At 46.0% G+C, this 18,022-nt stretch overlaps 1 protein-coding gene across 10 annotated transcripts in view; it reads left to right on the top strand.

Moving 5' to 3' along the window:
* Nucleotides 1-18,022, top strand: part of Tnks (tankyrase) — a 242,880-nt gene that overhangs the window by 10,947 nt on the left and 213,911 nt on the right. For 9 of the 10 annotated variants that reach the window (XM_089578276.1, XM_089578274.1, XM_089578280.1 and 6 more), the window contains exons 3-4: nucleotides 4,899-5,107; nucleotides 6,819-6,913. In XM_089578276.1, coding sequence (XP_089434402.1) covers nucleotides 4,899-5,107; nucleotides 6,819-6,913 — 304 coding nt within the window. The remainder of the gene's footprint in view (nucleotides 1-4,898; nucleotides 5,108-6,818; nucleotides 6,914-18,022) is intronic. The other variant, XM_089578278.1, reaches the window with a different exon arrangement.

Here is an 18,022-nt window from a genome sequence, read left to right as displayed (position 1 = left end):
TTTTTCCCTAGATCTAGAGAATTTGGACGTTGTTTAGGGGAAAAGGGATTTTTTGTATAATCTAGGGAAATTTCATTTGCTCGGAGAGTTTTTTTTTTCTCCCTCAAATTAGGAAGACAGTACAAGCTTTTTGTTGTTTTTTCTCGACAACTGACGGAGGCCCACACAACTCCGCCGTGCGCTCGAGTAAAGCCTGTTTCACATGTAAGTGAAAACGCTTTGTTGCTGCAGCGCAACAGCTGTTTAGAGCCATCGCGGTGGCTCCGGCAGTCAGAGTGGCGATTCTTCCAACAAGTTACCAATTTTTCGCAGCGCTGCGCTGCTCAATTTTCAGTCGCTTGCATGCGAACTAGCCTTTACACGGACGTAATCGGACGTGTATGGTCCCTGATGTGGCCAGTGGCACCCGCTGCTGTGATCTGGCGTGCCACCGCCTTCCCTCAACACGCGGGCCCCTTCCTCACGCTGTATTTGGAGCTTGCTGCATGACGTGAAATTCCTATTTAGTAAGCATATCTGCATGTTTATTTTGATAACTAGGAAAGAGCAAGGGTGCGATTTTTGTTTGAGAAAGGAGCGCCTTGCTGGAAATCTTAGCTAGTCCAACTAAGGGAACAATTCCCAGTTCTGCCGCCGTGGTGGCTCAGTGGCTATGGTGCTTGGCTGCTGACCCCAAAGACGCGGGTTTGGTCCCGGCCGCGGCGGTCGAATTTCGATGGAGGCGAAATTCTAGAGGCCCGTGTGCTGTGTGACGTTATGGGGTTTACAATTGGGGAGATAAACACGTTCTCCCCGTTTAACCGCAGCTGACCCAGTTCGAAACCGCGCGGACCCCACCCCGTGGTCGCGAGCGCTACCGAGCGCACGGCGACCACGGCGGGCCTTGCTCTGCGGGAACAAAGGAACGACACACTGGCTGACACAAACAAGGCATTTATTGCTATAACAACAATAACGCCAGCTAGCAACAAAATACAGTGAGGAATCGAGGATGTCCGACTCACCAGCACGGTTACGAGCTGGTTATGGTTTCGCCCACGTTAGGGCAAGGGGAAAACTCCGAGGCCAGACGGGACGAGTTGACGGGAACATGTTTCCACCATGAGGTCACCCGCCGACGAAGAGCGGAGCCCTGCGCGTGAATGTCCGCGCGCTTCCCCGATGCTTAGCTGAAGAGAACCGGCTCTCCCCCGCACGCGCACAGCAAAACGCCATCCGTGGCGCTGGTGTCGCTGCGACGTGAGCGCCCTCCCCTGTTAGTTAAAGTAACAACTACTGAGAAGGGTGCATGGCGGGGAAGCTAACCACGGGGAACTAGTGCGTTGCAGGAAAGCGAACGCAGGGGACGAAGGCGTCCCTACAACGTTTCCGTACATTCCTCAGGTGACCTCCAGTCATTTTGCACGTGGTATCCTTCGGCTGAAGTCGAAAGCGACACAATGTAAAGGAAAAAAATTCAGTTAACTCTTTCGCTACCGCGGAAAAATGGATGATTTGGAGTGTACTGAAAGAAAATTTTTCTTCACAAGAACTATTACACCCAGCACATATTGCAATGCATGAAATTGTAGCTTATTAGTTACACTTCGGAATGAAACAGACAGAAGAGTTGTGTGTGCGAAAGTAAATGAACATTTATTTGTGAAATTTGCTAAAAACACAAAAAAAGTATATAGCAAAAACAAAAATTACCGGCTGCACTAAGCCAGAACTTGATTAGAGGAAAACTGGAATATACAAACTGTTGCACATGTTTATAGCTGTCATTATTCACAGTTTCAGCTGTGAGAAAAATTTACTGCACTTTCCATGGCCTGTCAAGTCAGGGGTCATGACTGTGGTGCCACTGTGAAGAGCAATCAGGGGTGAAGGTGTGAAGCAGAGGTAGACTGACAGGTGCTTCACATAATGTTTTATCTTTGTTCCTCCCTTGTTCTCTGATAGCGGAGGTTGCAGTTTTTAAAATTTTTTTCGGTTGGTGTTGAGTGGATTCTATGGGAGGATTGGGGGCGTGGACTTCTTTTCCCTCATCATACCCGAAGATTTCTTGAATGAGCTGCTCCCTGAAAGCCAGCTGAAAAAATTTGGCATTTTAGGCAAGCTCTAAAACATCAGGATCGATGAAATAAGTTTTAGCGATGTGGTTCAAAAGCCAGGACACTTTCCAAGTCTTGCCAATAGATGCTGCCGCCACTGAATCATCCGGGTCCGTTATGTGCAAAAACAAACAAACAAAAATAGCGAAAAACCAATTTTGAGAAATGATTTTTGATGGCAGAGGGCCAGAATAGATTATTCTGGTATTTCAGTAGAGATACAGCTGTGGCAGGTCAACAATTCCAATGTATATGATGATTCCAATGAACATCAGCATCTCCAACAGATTCACATCTTCCCATGAGCCGTCATGCCGAACTTGCTGAAAATCTTCATCCATGCATACTTATTAGTGTTTCCGCACACGGTCTTCATCATTTCCGCCGTGAAGAGCATCAAAAAAAAGTCGAAGTCGAGCGAACCTCCGAGCGCCGCTCTGCAGCGATGTGCCGATATCGATATGGACACCTAGCTGTCGTCTTTGTTGAAAAACGCGACGCGACCTTGAGCATTTGGCAAACTGCCTTCGCCATACGTTGTCAGGACCTTGAAGCATAAAAATAAACCACTGTCATCAATTACAAACCGTATGCGCCGCAGAAAACACACGGCGAACGAAAGCAGAACTTACATGCAAGTATGCGCTGACGTTCCAGGCTCCCGAGGCGAAGTCTCACTGTCGAAACCGAAATCCGACGTCTGTACATTGTTGCCCGACTAATAACCGCTGCTTTTGTCGCAAAAAACGAAACCGAAACCGGCCGACGTGCTCGGCGTCAGCTTTCGCTTTCGAGGAGCGCGCGGCGACGCGGACGCCATTTTCTCCGGCTGACGCTGCTGCGGCCGTTCAAAGTTTTATTTTTCACGGCGCCCCCTCATGTCAAAACACTGAAACCAAGGCTGCAATCGAAAGAGCAGTTGTTGAGCTCGCTAGCTAGATGGCGGAGCACGTCCACGACTCTCCAAAATGAGCTTTTTTGCGCGAGCGATTTGAATCGATCATATGCGATCGATGGCCTATGGCGCGGTAGCGAAAGAGTTAATTCCACATGCCGATGCATATGTTTACTATTATCTTGCGTACAGTGAAACCAAAAAAACACATACACGATACAGAGCCGTTAATTTGTAATTTCCAAAGAGCGTTATACGGTTTATCTTGTAGCTTCATTTAGAAGTTTTTCATTTTAGATCCTTCATTTCAAACTTACAGCTAATTTGCTTATCAACGTCTGGTAATAGGGTAGCTGCATGATAAAACTTGTCACTGAACTATGCATAAATATACATTTTTTCACTATTGAAAGCTATTTTTCGTATGTAGGGAAATCTAGGGAATTTTTTATTGCAAATTGGGAGAGAAGCGGCTCTGGAGGTTGGCAGCGCTGCTTATAATCGAGGTTTATCAAAATTCAAAGGTTACTTGTCCGCTTTTACCGAATGCCTTCTATACCTGATGTTTGTTACAAAAGAGGTCCACTTTTCCTACCGTGAAAAAATGACCGATTTTGAGCGTTTCAAAATAAAAACCATTTCGTCAAGAAGTGCTAAATGCTCTGTGCATTGTAATACATCAAACTGTAGCTTATTAATCATACTTCCAAACGAAAAAAAATGCCAGAGTTGTGCATGCAAAGCTTTTCAAATTTATTGGCTGGTAACACACAAAAAAATACAAGCTAAATAAAAATAAGCCTCTGCGCTGAGCCAGAAATTGCTTACAAAAAATTTAAAATGTACAAACGTTGCACATGTTCTTAGCTACCATTCTTACGATTTTTTAGATGTGAACATGGTATACTGCACTTTCAGTTGGGCAGTCTGACTGCTGTGCCACTAGAGAAAGCAGTCACGTGAGGACATGAAGTGGAGGTAGATGTGGGATGTGCTGTACATTACACTTCTTGTTTTTTGCAGCACAGCTTCCTACTTTCTTCATTTTTTTTTCTGGTTGGTAGTGAATGGGTTTTATGGGTGAAGAGGGGGTGTGGCCTTCCTAGACGTCATTATAATAAAATATCTGCTGGCGCATTTCGTAAAAATCTCTGGGCAGTATGTCGCAAAGACCCTGAAGCGTCAAATAAAACTACTCATCATTTACAGGCGAAGCACTTTGCATAGAATACAACGTGAATGGCAAAACGAAAACGTGGGAGCACGAGCTGATGTGCTCGCTCGTGAGATGAAGTCTCGCAATCGAAACTGAAATCCGACCATTCCATGTGGTTGCCCAACTCACCACTTCTGCTCAAAAAAAAAAGACAGCATAAGAACCGATACAAGTGTTCAGTGTAGCCCTTTGCCTTTGAGGAGCGTGCAGCGAAACATATGCCATGATTGGTGACCGGATGACTAAGTCTGGTCAAAGTTTCATTTTCCACGTGGCCTTCTCACGTTAGAAGATGACAAAACAAAATTGAAACCAAAGAAATGGTGTTATATGGTGTTAACTAGATGGCGTAGCCTGTCCAGGAGGGCTGTTTTGAATGTTTGGCAGCAGATTCAAAACATCAGTCATATACATGACCAGTGGCCTATGAGTCCGTAAGGAAAGAGTTAGGTAGGGTGGCCAACCGTGAGAGTGAAATATGTCCCTTATACCCGGTTGTCTGTTACATTCATGTCTCTTGTAATGAGGTTCAGCTGTATCTTCGAATGCTTATACGAGTACATATTTAAGTGTATCAAAGTATAACATTTTTGCTAAATTTTACCTACTGTTCCCCCTTAATGGTGTAGTACTAACATGCTTTTGAATGTTTGCTCATGTTTTGTGGAATGTCCTGTTCTCCCGAGTGCAGTGCTTCTGCAGCATGGGGCAGATGCCTCTATCCGCAACACAGATGGCAAAATTCCACTGGACCTGGCCGACCCGTCCACTCGTAGCGTGCTCACAGGTGACTACCGCAAGGATGAGCTGCTCGAGTCTGCCCGCAGTGGAAACGAGGAGAAGTTGTTGTCACTCCTCACATCCATTAATGTCAACTGCCACGCCAGCGATGGCCGTAAGGTGACCAAAGCATTTTCCATTGATGTTACGAGATAGATGAGAAATGCACTTGTGTTCTTGTGCTTTTATGACATCAGGTGGCAGTTCTGACTTAAGCCATCTGTCTCAATCCTGACTGCATTTTTATTCCTTGGAGGGGGCAAAATTCATCTGCTATATCCAGTATTATGTGGAGTGCTTTATGAGTAATACCTAGTTGGATGTATTGATTACAGAATAATTAAGGGACAGAGTCAGTTCGTCAAGCAAACTCTCACCAGAAATTGTCAGGTCTCAAGGGAGGTGGAAGTGTTGCACTGTATGATGATGACCCAAACAGCACTCAAGTTTTATGCATGCAGTGTGCGAGGTCAGCAGGTAGTCACTCCAGCAATTTGTCCAGCTCTGACTAGCGCCATGCCACTTATAGTGGTAAAAGGAATAACCCCAGGTAGTCGAAATTTTCGGGGCCCTTCACTACAGGTGTCCCTCATAGCCTGAGTCGATGTGGGACGTTAAACCCCAATAACCCCAATATACCATACCACACCGTATACCGAACTAGGACTGGCACTCTAAAGTTGAGTAGGTTTTGATTTGCGCACCCACAGCAGGCTACATTCTACTATGGGGGCACTTTGCATTTGTCAGTAAGCCAAAACCCTAGGAATGCTGCCTGCTCTGTGTGTCCATCAGTTCAAATCGTGGCACTGCAATGGTGTTGCATACTGGAGAAAAGGGCTCGGAGAATTTCATCATCTTGCACACAGAAAACATTCCATGCCATTTGTTTGCTTCACAAAATATGCTTTGTACACAATTGTGTGCACAGCCGCTGCAGTGGCTCAGTGGTTATGGTGCTCGGCTGCTGACCCAAAAGACGCGGCTTCGACCCCGGCCGCGGCGGTTGAATTTCTTTGGAGGAGAAATTCTAGAGGCCCGTGTACTCTGCGATGTCAGTGCACGTTAAAGAACTCCAGGTGGTCGAAATTTCCGGAGCCCTCCACTACGGCGTCTCTCATAGCCTTAGTCGCTTTGGGACGTTAAACCCCATAAACCAAACCAAACCAAACAATTGTGTGCACAGCGAGCTCTAGCTTTTTCGGAGAGTCCACTGCACCTAGCACTGATTTTTTTGTTTCAGGTGCATTTAGCATAATTCTTGTTGCAAATAGGTTGGATTTTATGCCCTATATTTCACAGAACCGTGAGCTGGATAGTACATTGTCTGCCATTTTTACGCAGACAGATTTTGCCACCAGTAATGAAATCGGTTACTTTTTTCTGAATTTCGGGTTTAATGTGTATCCATTTTATGCCAAACCGCATTCAATATATAAAGTCAGAAATGCATATGTTTGTTAAAAAAAATATAGGGACAGTTGATACAGGCAACAGTTCATAATATATGTGTTATTTATATTGAGGTTTTGTTGCATTTCGAATTATCATTGGACAGCTTGCTTGCCTTATGTGTTGACACAGTGAAACAAATTGCACTTGAGGCATAGCTTAAGTGATATGGCCAAAATCATTACAGCAAGTCGTAGCTGATTACAGGCAAGCTAACCATGGTGCTGGGATGGGCTGTAGCGTCTAGTTCTCCAACTCGGCAGACACATAAATAAGCATATTCTCTTGCAGAAAAATTGTGGACATACCTTTTTTATCCACACGTGTGCTGCATGTCATAGGGTGGGTTTGATGATTGGGGAATGCCTTTTATTTGCAGTCAACACCGCTCCACCTGGCAGCAGGCTACAACCGAGTGCGAATTGTCCAGCTTCTTCTGCAGCACGGAGCTGATGTTCATGCCAAAGATAAGGGGTAAGGCCAGTCCCACTGTAGCTTCCATGCATTACAAACTCTGCTGTGACATAGTAATGTGGGAGTGCCACAAGTGCCAGCAGCCATTTTGACTTTTTACATTTAAACATTGTAAGTGAGCACTCAGAAGAGATATGTTCAAGTAATACTCTTGTTTGGGTGAGTTGGTTCATCTTTGGACGGGTACGTACTTGCTCGAAGAAGACGGGACATAACAAAGGAACACACACAACATGTACAGAGCGCAACTTCCAAGTAGTTTCATTTTCGTAGAAGGCAGGTACATTTATACCCTCGCTGGGCAATCACAAGATTATCAGGCAAATACACACACTGTTCATGTCAGAATCCCGCCGCCAGTGACAAGTGTGTCAATGACAGACTGCGGGAACATAAGAAGGCAGTACTAAACAATGAAAGACGCCGCCTGCCAGATCATGTTGCGACTCATAAATGCGAGCCTTTGTTCAGCAGTACCTCGATCCTGGCACATGCAATAGAAGCCTTTCATATTACTAACACTGGTGACAAATGCATTAGTACTGCTTCTGTACTGTAGTACTGCAAATGCATTAGTACTGCCCGTGTATTGTTTATCAAACGACAAGCCGTACTCTTGGATTATTGCGTGCTTGCTTACTACGCAGTAAGTATATATGACTGTGACCGGCGACGATCGACCCTGCATGGTGATTGACTCTGCTGTGGTCGTCACGATTTCTACGCTCGTAGCCTGCTTCCTGTAAGCTGTAAGCAGAAAAGAATCTGGATACGTTTAGTTCAACTGTAGTCTGTCGGCCGCCGGCTTTTGCTGCGGGCAAGGAATGCAAGCATAATCTCGACAAAAGCGCATATCAGCTTGTTGAACGTTCACCTAGAAGAAGCGGGTGTACTGTATGAATTTAGCTGCGTATCCTATCTGTAATAATACAGCTTTATAGTAGAGAACTGGCACTGGAATGGAAGGCGCTACAATAAAGCCCTGCGTGTCGGTGCCTCACGTTCCGCGTGTGCTTGCATGATGATCAGCACGAAGAGCTTATTTTTATCTCTCTCTCTCTTTTTTTTTTAATGAGCCAAACGTGAGGAGATGCATGCCTACGGTACTTCTGAGATATTTTGAGCATACCGTATAAACGCGTGTAAGGGCCGCACTTTTTTTTACAGATTCGAGGGCCTATTTTCGGGGTGCGGCCCATACACGCGACATACGAAAAAAAAATTTTTTTTTTTCAAGTAAAAACAGACCAATCAGTGAATGCGCGGCGTTTATTTACAATCATCACTCATCAATCGTCACTATTTACAATCATCAGTCATCATCACTCGCGGAGTCCTCAGACTCCGAGCTGGTGCTGTGTTCTTCTGGCTCATCACCCCACAAGTCGTCGTCTTCAGTTCCGTCCAAATCGTTGGAAATCCTGGTCACTTTGAAACTGCGGGATACAATGTCCGTAGACACCGAATTCCACGCGGACAAAATCCAGCCCAGCACAGTTGCGAGTGGTGCCCTCTTGAGCCGCCCGGTCGGAGTCTCATCGTGATCGCCGTTTGCAATCCATTCCGAGTATTGCCTCCGGAATTCAACCTTAAAAGGCCGATTAATGCTCACGTCCAGGGGTTGCAGCACGCCGGTGAGGCCGCCCGGAATAACGACCATGTCTGTGCGGATACTGCCCAGGTGTTTTTTGACTCTATCCGTTAAATGACCGCGGAAGCTGTCTAAGACGAGCAGCGATCGTTTGGCCAACATGGCGCCTGGGCGATTTTGCCAAACGCTTTTAATCCAATCGAGGACAAGCTCATTGTCCATCCAGCCCTTTTCTTGGGCTCGAACTACAATTCCCTCGGGAAAAGCCTCATTTGGAATCCTCTTCCTTTTCAAAATTACATACGGGGGCAGCTTCCGCCCGTCCGCGGTGACGCACAGCATAACTGTTCCGCTCCGCGCCGGTTGTCCGCACAGAAATGCTCTTCTTTCCTTTCAGTTCAACTGTACAGTTCTCAGGACAGTCGAACCACATGGGGGTCTGGTCGGCGTTTGCTATCTGTGGCAACATGTAGTTGTGCTCATGGCGCAGACCGATAACGTACCTTTGAAAGTTGAGCACCTTGTCGGTGTAGTCGGGGGGCAGCCTCTGGCACAGCGTGGTCCTTCGCCGAAAGGATAGGCCCTTCCTCTTTAAAAATCTTCGTAACCAGCTGACGCTATCTTTGAACTCCTCGCGGGGAATGCTTCTCGCACGCGCCAAGGCTTGCGTCTTCACGCGCAGCATGTCCGTCGTCAATGCGTAACCATTGTTCCGCACTTCCATTGCGTAGCGGAACAGCTCTTCTTCCAGCTCTGGATACTTGCATGGCTAGCCTCGAAAAGCACGCCTTTTGTAGCTGGTGTTCTTCAACGCATCCTTCTGGTTGCACCACCTTCGGACGCACTTCTCGTCCACGCCAAATTTTCTACCCGCCGCATGCTTGCCGTGCTCGAGGGCAAACTCCACTACCTTCAGTTTAAAGCCTGCCGTGTAGCTACTAATATGTTTGCCCATCGTGCTAGAATGGCAACGCTCGACGGCGATTCGTGAAAAATAAAGCAGAGCGCACACGAGAGCTGCAACACCGTGCGACCACGCCAACAACGCTGCTAGAACTCGCGTGCCTTCGACAGTCGCAAAACAAAGCCGGGGTGGCCAGGGCTGATGATACCGATGACGACATGGATTGCGGAAGCTCGCGGCAGAAAGAAAATATGATAATGATGATGACTCGCGACATCGGCGCCATCCGTGGACGGCATCTGGAAGCTTCCGTGCGCGTGCATTTTGAAGGCTAACCACACGTGGGTCGTGGAAAGTTCGGGGTGCGGCCTTTACATGGATTTTTTTTTTTAAATATTTGCTTCGGGAAGTTGGGGGTGCGGCCCATACATGGGTGCGACCCTTACATGCGTTTATACGGTATGTGGTAGAAGGCCCGAGCATCAAGCTGTACAACAGTTGGCGACAACAGAATCAGCACTTGGTCGGCTGCCATAATAGCGACAACTGTGTGGCCACATATATGCCTGCAGAGATGCCTCGAGCAATGTGCTCGTGAGGGCTTTAATAAAGGATATGTTTCAGTCAAGCGTTTTTCAAAGCATATCCGCTTTTGCACTGCGCCAAACGCAATGAAGACCATATGCTTCCGTATTGCGCTCAACCAACACTTCGTAAAACACGTTCAGCACATGCATATATATGCGCACGTCTGAACGCGTACTCGGAACTGGAATCTGCGGCTGCTCTCGTGAAAGGCCTCGAACACCATTGCAATATCAGCCGGGTGCACGAAATTAACAGCCGAAATATTTTGTGAATCAGAAGTATGCGATTGTAATATGAAGCGAGCAATTGTGCTTGCGAGGTGGTGAGACGATCGAAATATGATCGCGCATACGCACGCAAAACATATCAATAAACAGCGAGAACTACTGCAAAAGGTGCCATTGCAGGTGACACAGTCGATATGCACCGTGGCCTAGTCAAAACATAGCGCCTGCATTGCGCAAAACATCGCATGAAGAACCGCGGTCCTTCTAGTCCATATAAAAATGGCCGCGCGAGCTTTTTGCTACCATTCACCTCTCCGTCATCTGCTATTTGCCCGAGCGCTGCCAGCACAAAATCGTCCTGGCGAGTCTGGCAGCCCGAAACCGGCCAGCCAGAGAAAAATGAACGCGTTCCGGGCAGCCACCGGAAGTGCGTGGAGCAGCCCGAGAAAATCGAACGCCTGGCGCCGCGCTCGGGCAGCCCGCAAGCAGCCCGCAGGCTGCCAGAGGCGGATAATCGAAAAGGCCCATTAGTTAATACCTTGAACCTTGCTACAACGAAACTGACAGTGCGCGCGAAAAATTTCGTTGAAGCAAAATTTTGTTGAGGTGAAAACAGCCCAAAAACACTGTCAGGTTGGACGACATATCGCGAAACGTAATTTATTTCCGATGAAGTCGGTCAGCTTCTTCTGCTTTTTATTTTTTTTTGCCACTAGTGCCGTGGCGCGACTTTTGCACTCGGTGAGCAGTTGCATCGCGACGTCGTCATCGTGAGCACCAATGAATCTGCGGAGCATATCAAATGCTTCCATCACTTTTAGTGCAGATGGTGTCGCTGTCATCATCCGACGATGTGTCACTGTGGCGAACGCCCTCAACTATGGCTAGCTCCTCGTGAGCAGCCAGCACTTCACTGTCAACAGCAATGTAATCGTTGATGTCAACATTGGCCGGCACATCTCCGGAGTCTTGAAGGGCTGCCCATGCCACATTGGCCGCTGTGAGATGCTGAAATCCGCTGCAACGTCTCCCTTTTTTCTGCCACTGGATGCCGCACTGATAATTCGTGCCTTATCTTCAAGAGGAAATAACTTCTGCTTCCTAGACAAAGTGCAGTGCACAAGCACGAGTGTACAAAACTAGGGCAAACGCGCTGCTGCTGTTGCCAGGATGCTGCGTCCTTTGACGATGGATTGGTTGCGACTCTGGCTTGGAAGAAAACAGGAGCTTGCACCCGCGCCTTGTTGCAAGGCAGCCAGCCCGATTGTCATCACCATCAAGCAATGGCGGACCAATGGAAGTTCACAGATGGGCGGCGATATGGTTGTTTTATTGTAAGATAGATTTTTAAACCCAGCTTCGCATAGAAAAAATTTCGTTGAAGTGGAAACGCGTCCCAAAATGGTTCGTTGTGATAAGAAATTTGTTCCGTTATTTTCTATGGTGAGCCCCGCCGCGGTGGCTCAGTGGTTACAGCGCTCGGCTACTGGCCCGAAAGACGCGAGTTCGATCCCGGCCGCGGTGGCCGAATTTCGATGGAGGCGAAATTCTAGAGGCCCGTGTACTGTGCTATGTCAGTGCACATTAAAGAACCCCAGGTGGTTGAAATTTTCGGAGCCCTTCACTACGGCGTCCCTCATAGCCTGAGTTGTTTTGGGACGTTAAACCCTAATAAACCAATAAACCAAACTTTCTATGGTGAGCTGACGAGGAATTGGAAATAAAGTGAAAGCTCGTTAATTTGAACCTTGATAATTCGAATTTTTGGATAAATCGAACTACACTACTTGGCCCGGCCAAGCTCCGTAGAGATCTGTGTATAAAAAAGCCCGTTAATTCGAAAGCGAGTCGGTTCCGCTACGGATAATTTGAACTACGCGCCGCCACATCTGGGCAGCTTGGCGCATAGCACGTGGCCAAAAAAAAAAAATTAAAAAAGCACCTCCGCATAGTTAGTGGCTGCGCACGTCCTAAACGGGGACAGAAGATGGAACCAGATGAAACCGCAGAAGAGTGGGTAAAGCCTTAATGGTGCCATCACCAGCGCGGCAGCCGGCAGCACTGGAGGGTAGGGGTTGGCAGCGGCGGTGGCTGCTGCCTACCCTCTCTTCCGCACAACCTCCGGAACTGGCAACTGGCAAAAATTATATAAATTTTTTTAACATGTACCTAAATAGATCTACTGGCTACAGCTTGCATCAGACTTCTGTTGTGGTAAATAGGCGTTGTACTAACTACGGAACACAATCGAGTACCAAATCATGTTGTTGTGTAATTCTCATCCATTTGTAATAGATGCTGCTAAAAATAGTTCCACGCCCAGGGGTTTTAAATGCATCTGTTCGTCTTTCCTTTTGTATAACGTTGTGTCCTAGACGACAAAATGCTTACTTCTGGTTCCGTTTGATGTACTGTTATGTTTACGGTTCGAACAACCCTTCTGTAGTGCATTTTTGTATCAATTTTGCATATGATTTAGTGCGCATTATTTTTCTTATCTGTGTATATTTACAAGAACTGTTTATGATGCGTCTGTTGTTTAAATGACGGCAAAGTTAGTCTTTTTTTTGTTGTATAATGCAATACCGCTCCTGCTGCTGTACCCAGGCGAGGACAAGACCCACTCAGGAGGTTCATCACCTCCTTTTGTCTTGCCTTATGGGCAATACCTGTATGTTGCCCAAAGGAGAAATAAAAAAAAATACTCGTTAATTCGAGCCCTGTTAATTTGGAAATATGGATAAGTACGGCGCGGTCCCAGCTAAAGCCCACGAAGGCTATGGCTATGACTTTGGACGGGCGCTACAAATTACGCGCGAAAAACTTTTTTTTTCTTTGCTAGTGTCGCCCATCCTTCCACCCATCAGTCGCCAACGGAAGCACGCGATCAGCCGCGATCATGACGCCGGCTTTTAGCATCGTTCTTCGCTGCAAAAGGCGTTTGCTGCTGCTACCGCGTGTTTCGTTCCCATGATTGAGTGGCAGTAGAAGGCGTCCGCTCCAATCGCCCATGGCACCATAAGGCGAACCTACTGAAAACGAAGCTTTCACAACCATACAAGCGCTGGCACTCTGCCAATTTCGCTTCCCCCCTTGCTAGAGCTAACGTCAAAACGTAAACACACCACACACCAAAAGGTAAACACACCACACACCGGGATGTTATGTTATCGCTGAGCGGCATCTTGGCGCACTGCCAAGAAATGCATTGTGGACTGTGACTGTGTGAAAGGGAGGGAAGCGTTGACTGATGCTTTTTTTTTTTTTTTTCAAATTCTTAGGCATAAATAGTGGGTGGGTGGGTTCATTATGTGAATGGGTTCGTTGCACGAGTACGTATACCATAGTGCAAATGGTTCTTGCCGGTTTTTGTGCGGCCATTCGATAATTCGAACATCGGATAATTCGAACTTTTTCCCCGGTCCCGTGAAATTCGAGTTAACGAGCTTTTACTGTATTTCGTTGGAGTGTAAATTCTGTTGTAGCGGGGTTCGACTGTAGCTAGTAGGCATAGGAGTTCTCCAGCACTGGCCGCCTCAAGAGCTTCGTTGTCGTTGCCGTCGGCGCATGATGATCTTCATTCCAGTAGTATTAGTTGATGAAGATGATGACGTGCAATGCACTGCTCGCGAGTGTGTGTTGCAGCTTAGCACGAGGCGTGGTCGGCTGCGGCGATAGCATTGTGCTCTCGTGTAGTTGCCAGCGAAGCTGCGCCACCGTGGATTCGAATGTCAGTCGCGGCCAGGGTCACCCTCAAGGTCACACAAACTCGGTGTTGACCTTGTGAAGTCTGTGCTAAAGCTTCGTAATATCAAGGAATTCGCTACATGGAGGTTTGTTGCGTCAAAATTTTAATTGTGTGGGTATTTGGTTTTTGCTGCGGTCATTGTCGTCGTTTTGGTGCAGGTGGCTGCAGCACGTGTCTGTCCTCCCTATTTCTGTCGCTTCTTGATTCTGTCAACAGTCTTTCTGCGTGAGGCAGTGATGGTGGCTCTTTTGGTTTGTTTACTTTCCTTTTCTTTCTTCATACAGCCAGTTCTCTGAAAATGCTTTGCGGTGCAGCCACACTGCCGTAACAATTACGGTCTTACCAGCTGCTGACTGGAGTGTCTCACAAGAGGCCCCTGTTCCCTCGTAGATGCAAGATGTAGTTTCTAGATTCTAATAGACGAGAGTTGACCTTAGGGTCCAAGCAATGAAAGATAGTCTCACAGGTATCATTACGGAGTGCACAGTAGAAGTAGGCGGTTGGATGGTTAGACAGGATACCGGCAAGCTCTCTCAGGTGACAGAAAATCTGATGGCAAAGCATGAAAGCATCGAACCCAACAGAGAGAATAGAACTGGCGGGGCTGCCAAAGTTAATAAATAAGCGCAAAGTAGCTGACATAAGGAAGTTTAATATGGAGAGAATTGAGCATGCTCTAAAGAATGGAGGTAGCCTAAAAGCAGTGGAGCCATAGGCATAGGTGAAAACCAGATGTATGCATTAATAGACAAAGAGGGCAATGTCATTAGCAGTATGGGTAAGATAGCTAAAGTAGCCGAAGAGTTCTACACAAATCTATTCAGTAGCCTATTAACCGGGACGTTAATGAGAGAGACAGTAGCGCACAGCACTAAGACAACCCGCCAGTTATGAGGGGATGAAAGCCTTAGGAGCAATGCAAAGGGGGAAAGCAGCTGGTGAGGATCGGGTAACAGCAAACCTATTGAAGGACGGAGGAGAGATTGGGCTATGCAATGCCTTATCACCTCGAGCATGCCAGAAGCTTGGAAGAACGCTAACATCCTGCTAATTCATAAGAAAAAAGATGTCAAGGACTTGGAAGATTACGGACCGATCAGTTTGCTGTCTGTTGCCTGCAAGGTATTTAATGAGGTAATTGCTAATAGCCAGGAAAACCTTAACTTCAATCAGCGAGAAGATCAGGCTGGCTTTTGTAAAGGATACTCGGTAAATAGACCATGTTCACACTATAAATAAGGTGATAGAGAAATCCCTATAGCCTTCATTGATCGTATTGACTCAGTCGAAACCTCAGCAGTCATGCAGGCATTGCGGAATCAGGGTGTAGAAGAACCTTATGTAAAAATACTGGAAGATATCTATGATGGTTGCGTAGCCACCATGGTTCTCAAATTTCAATAAGGAGGGGTGTCGGGCAGGGAGGCATCATCTCGCCAATGCTACTCACCGCCTGTTTACAGGAGGTATTCCGGGGCCTTCAGTGGGAACAGTTGGGGATAAGAGTTAATGGCGAATATCTTAGTAATCTGCGATTTGCTGATGACGCTGCCTTGCTAAGTCACTCGGGGGTAGAATTGAAAAGCATGACCAATGACTCTGAGAGACAGAGCAGATCAGTGAGTCTGAAAATGATATGCAGAAAACTAATGTAATGTTCAGCAGTATTGGAATAAAACCGCTGTTTGCAGTTGGTAGCGAGAAGCTGGAAGTGGTAAGGGAATACGTCTACTCAGGGCAGGTAGTGACCGCAGATCTGAAACACGAGATTGAAATAACTAGAAGAATAAGAATGGGGTGGAGCGCATTTGGCAGGTTCTCTCAGATCATGAATAGCAGTTTACCAATATCCCTCAAGAGAAAAGTATATAACAGCTCTATCTTAGGTTGCGCATCTTGCAGGCTAACGAAATGGGTTCAACTTAAGGGGGGATGAGGGTCTTAAAAACTTTTTTATTTGTCAACATAACGTGTTGAAACTTGGCACACAGATGTATCATAGAATGCTGATTTCAAATATGCATTTAGATTTCAACTATCTCACCTGGAAGAAAATTTATCTCAAAATAACATCCAAATTAGGCCATTTCTTGCGCGCCTTTGTAATTTATCATTTAAAAAAAGCTTTTTTGAGGATATGCAAGCATTTCCAAGGGTCCACCGCACATCCTAAAGGTTTCTTTTTTCCTTTAAACATGATATATTAGCAATTAGGCCAAGTGTGGGCTAGTTACTGCCACATCATTTTTTCTTTCCAACTTCGTTATTTATTCATGATCAACAAAATGATTTTATAGACATTTTGTTAGCTTTTTAGAATGTGCTTTGGGCCTTTGCAAATTTCTGCTTATTCTTAAAGAATCTTTAACTGATAAATTACTCTAAAGGCCTATAAGAAATGACCTAATTAGGATATTTTATTTTGCAATATATTTACTTCCAGCTGAGATATTTGAAATCTAAATGCATGTTCGAAATCAGCATTCAATGATATACCTAGATGCTAAGTTTCAGAAAGATATGTTAACAAATAAAAAAAAAAGATGCCCAGGCTTAGCTTGGTTAAGCCAAGAATGCGTTGCATATTGCGCGGTCTTTTTGCGCGAGGAATTGCTTGGCGGCACTCGATTTTCTCAGCAGCTTTTCCTCCGTGACGTATGGATGGATGGATAGGAGCACCCCCTTTGAAACGGGGCGGTGGCAACCGCCACCATGCTCATCCGTCCTTTTTGTTTTTGTTTTTCTTTATTTATTTATTTTTTAAATTTCTTTTTCTTTTTTCTTTTTTTTATGTGGTTTGGTGACGACGTCACGAGACGTCACCAAACCACGTCACGTCACGTGGTTTGGTGGCTGCCCGACCGCGCCCAAGGGCTGAACTGAGTGATTGCAATATGCTACGCATAAAAACTGAGACCCTCATCCCCCTTGAGGCCAACGTAGTGAGCTATGGAAAGGAAAATGATAGGTGTAACATGAAGAGACTGGAAACGGGCGGAGTGAGTCGGGGGTCTGACGCGGGTTAATCGCATCCTAGTTGAAGTCGAGAGGAAGATATGGGCTTGGACAGGGCATATAATGTGAAGGCAAAATAATCGATGGTCCTTAAAGGGACCCTAAGATGATTTCAATGGTCATATTCTAGTGCAACAGATCTGTAGAGGCGGTCTTTGTGGGTATTCGAGTGAAATTTAAAGGCTGTGCATGGCTCCTATAATTTAGAAATAATTTTTAAAAAATCGCTGCTCGCAGCCGACTAGGGCTACACACCTCACTGCTTGACCCCTACCCTGCTGGGCAGACGAGGTAAGCTTGAAGGCTGGCTCTTCGGCCCACTGGGGACGCACGGTGAGGTGTGTCGCCCTAGTCGGCTGCAATTTTTTAAAGGTTTTACTCGAGTACTGTCCGAACTTAGTCTCAAATAATCTGTCATGAATGAAAAGCATTGAAGGAGTTTAACACATTCCTGTGGGTGTCTGCACAGTATGTTCTGTGGTGTCTTCAGCTTTGTCCGCAGGGAAGCTAAGGCTTAATTTCGGGCAGAAATCAAGTTTGACCTGGTTTTTAAGAAATCTTTGTGAGGTGCAGTAATCGGGTAAAATTAGGTTTGACCCGAAAACGGAAGGCCCAAATTATGCAGTACTGTACTGGATCAAGCAGTTTTTTTTCTTCTTTAGTTTTGCAATAATGCCACTACTTTTTGTGATTTCAATAGCTAGGTTGTAAACTTAGATGAGAATATGACGTGGAACATCCGTGTAAGAAATGGGACTGTGATAAATGATAGTTGCTGCATATTGTGTGAAAATTGGGCTTCCATCTTAAAACTAGGATTGGACTTTCCTGTTTTTATCTTTGAAAATTCGGCAGACTTTTTACGATGATTTATTGTGACAGTTCCACATGGTCAGAAATCGTGTAGAGTATCTTAGTGTTTTTCAGCGTACTAAACAATTTCTTTGCTAATAATTAATGTCCAAATTGGAGCAGTGCTTTGTGGGGTTTTCCAACCTATGCCAGGTGTTAGTTCAGTGGTACTTCGCCCACATAA

The sequence above is a fragment of the Amblyomma mixtum genome, chromosome 3, assembly GCF_055824585.1.
Source record: "Amblyomma mixtum isolate Tamu chromosome 3, ASM5582458v1, whole genome shotgun sequence".
NCBI lineage: Eukaryota > Metazoa > Arthropoda > Arachnida > Ixodida > Ixodidae > Amblyomma > Amblyomma mixtum.
This window is presented reverse-complemented; position numbering and strand designations above follow the sequence as displayed.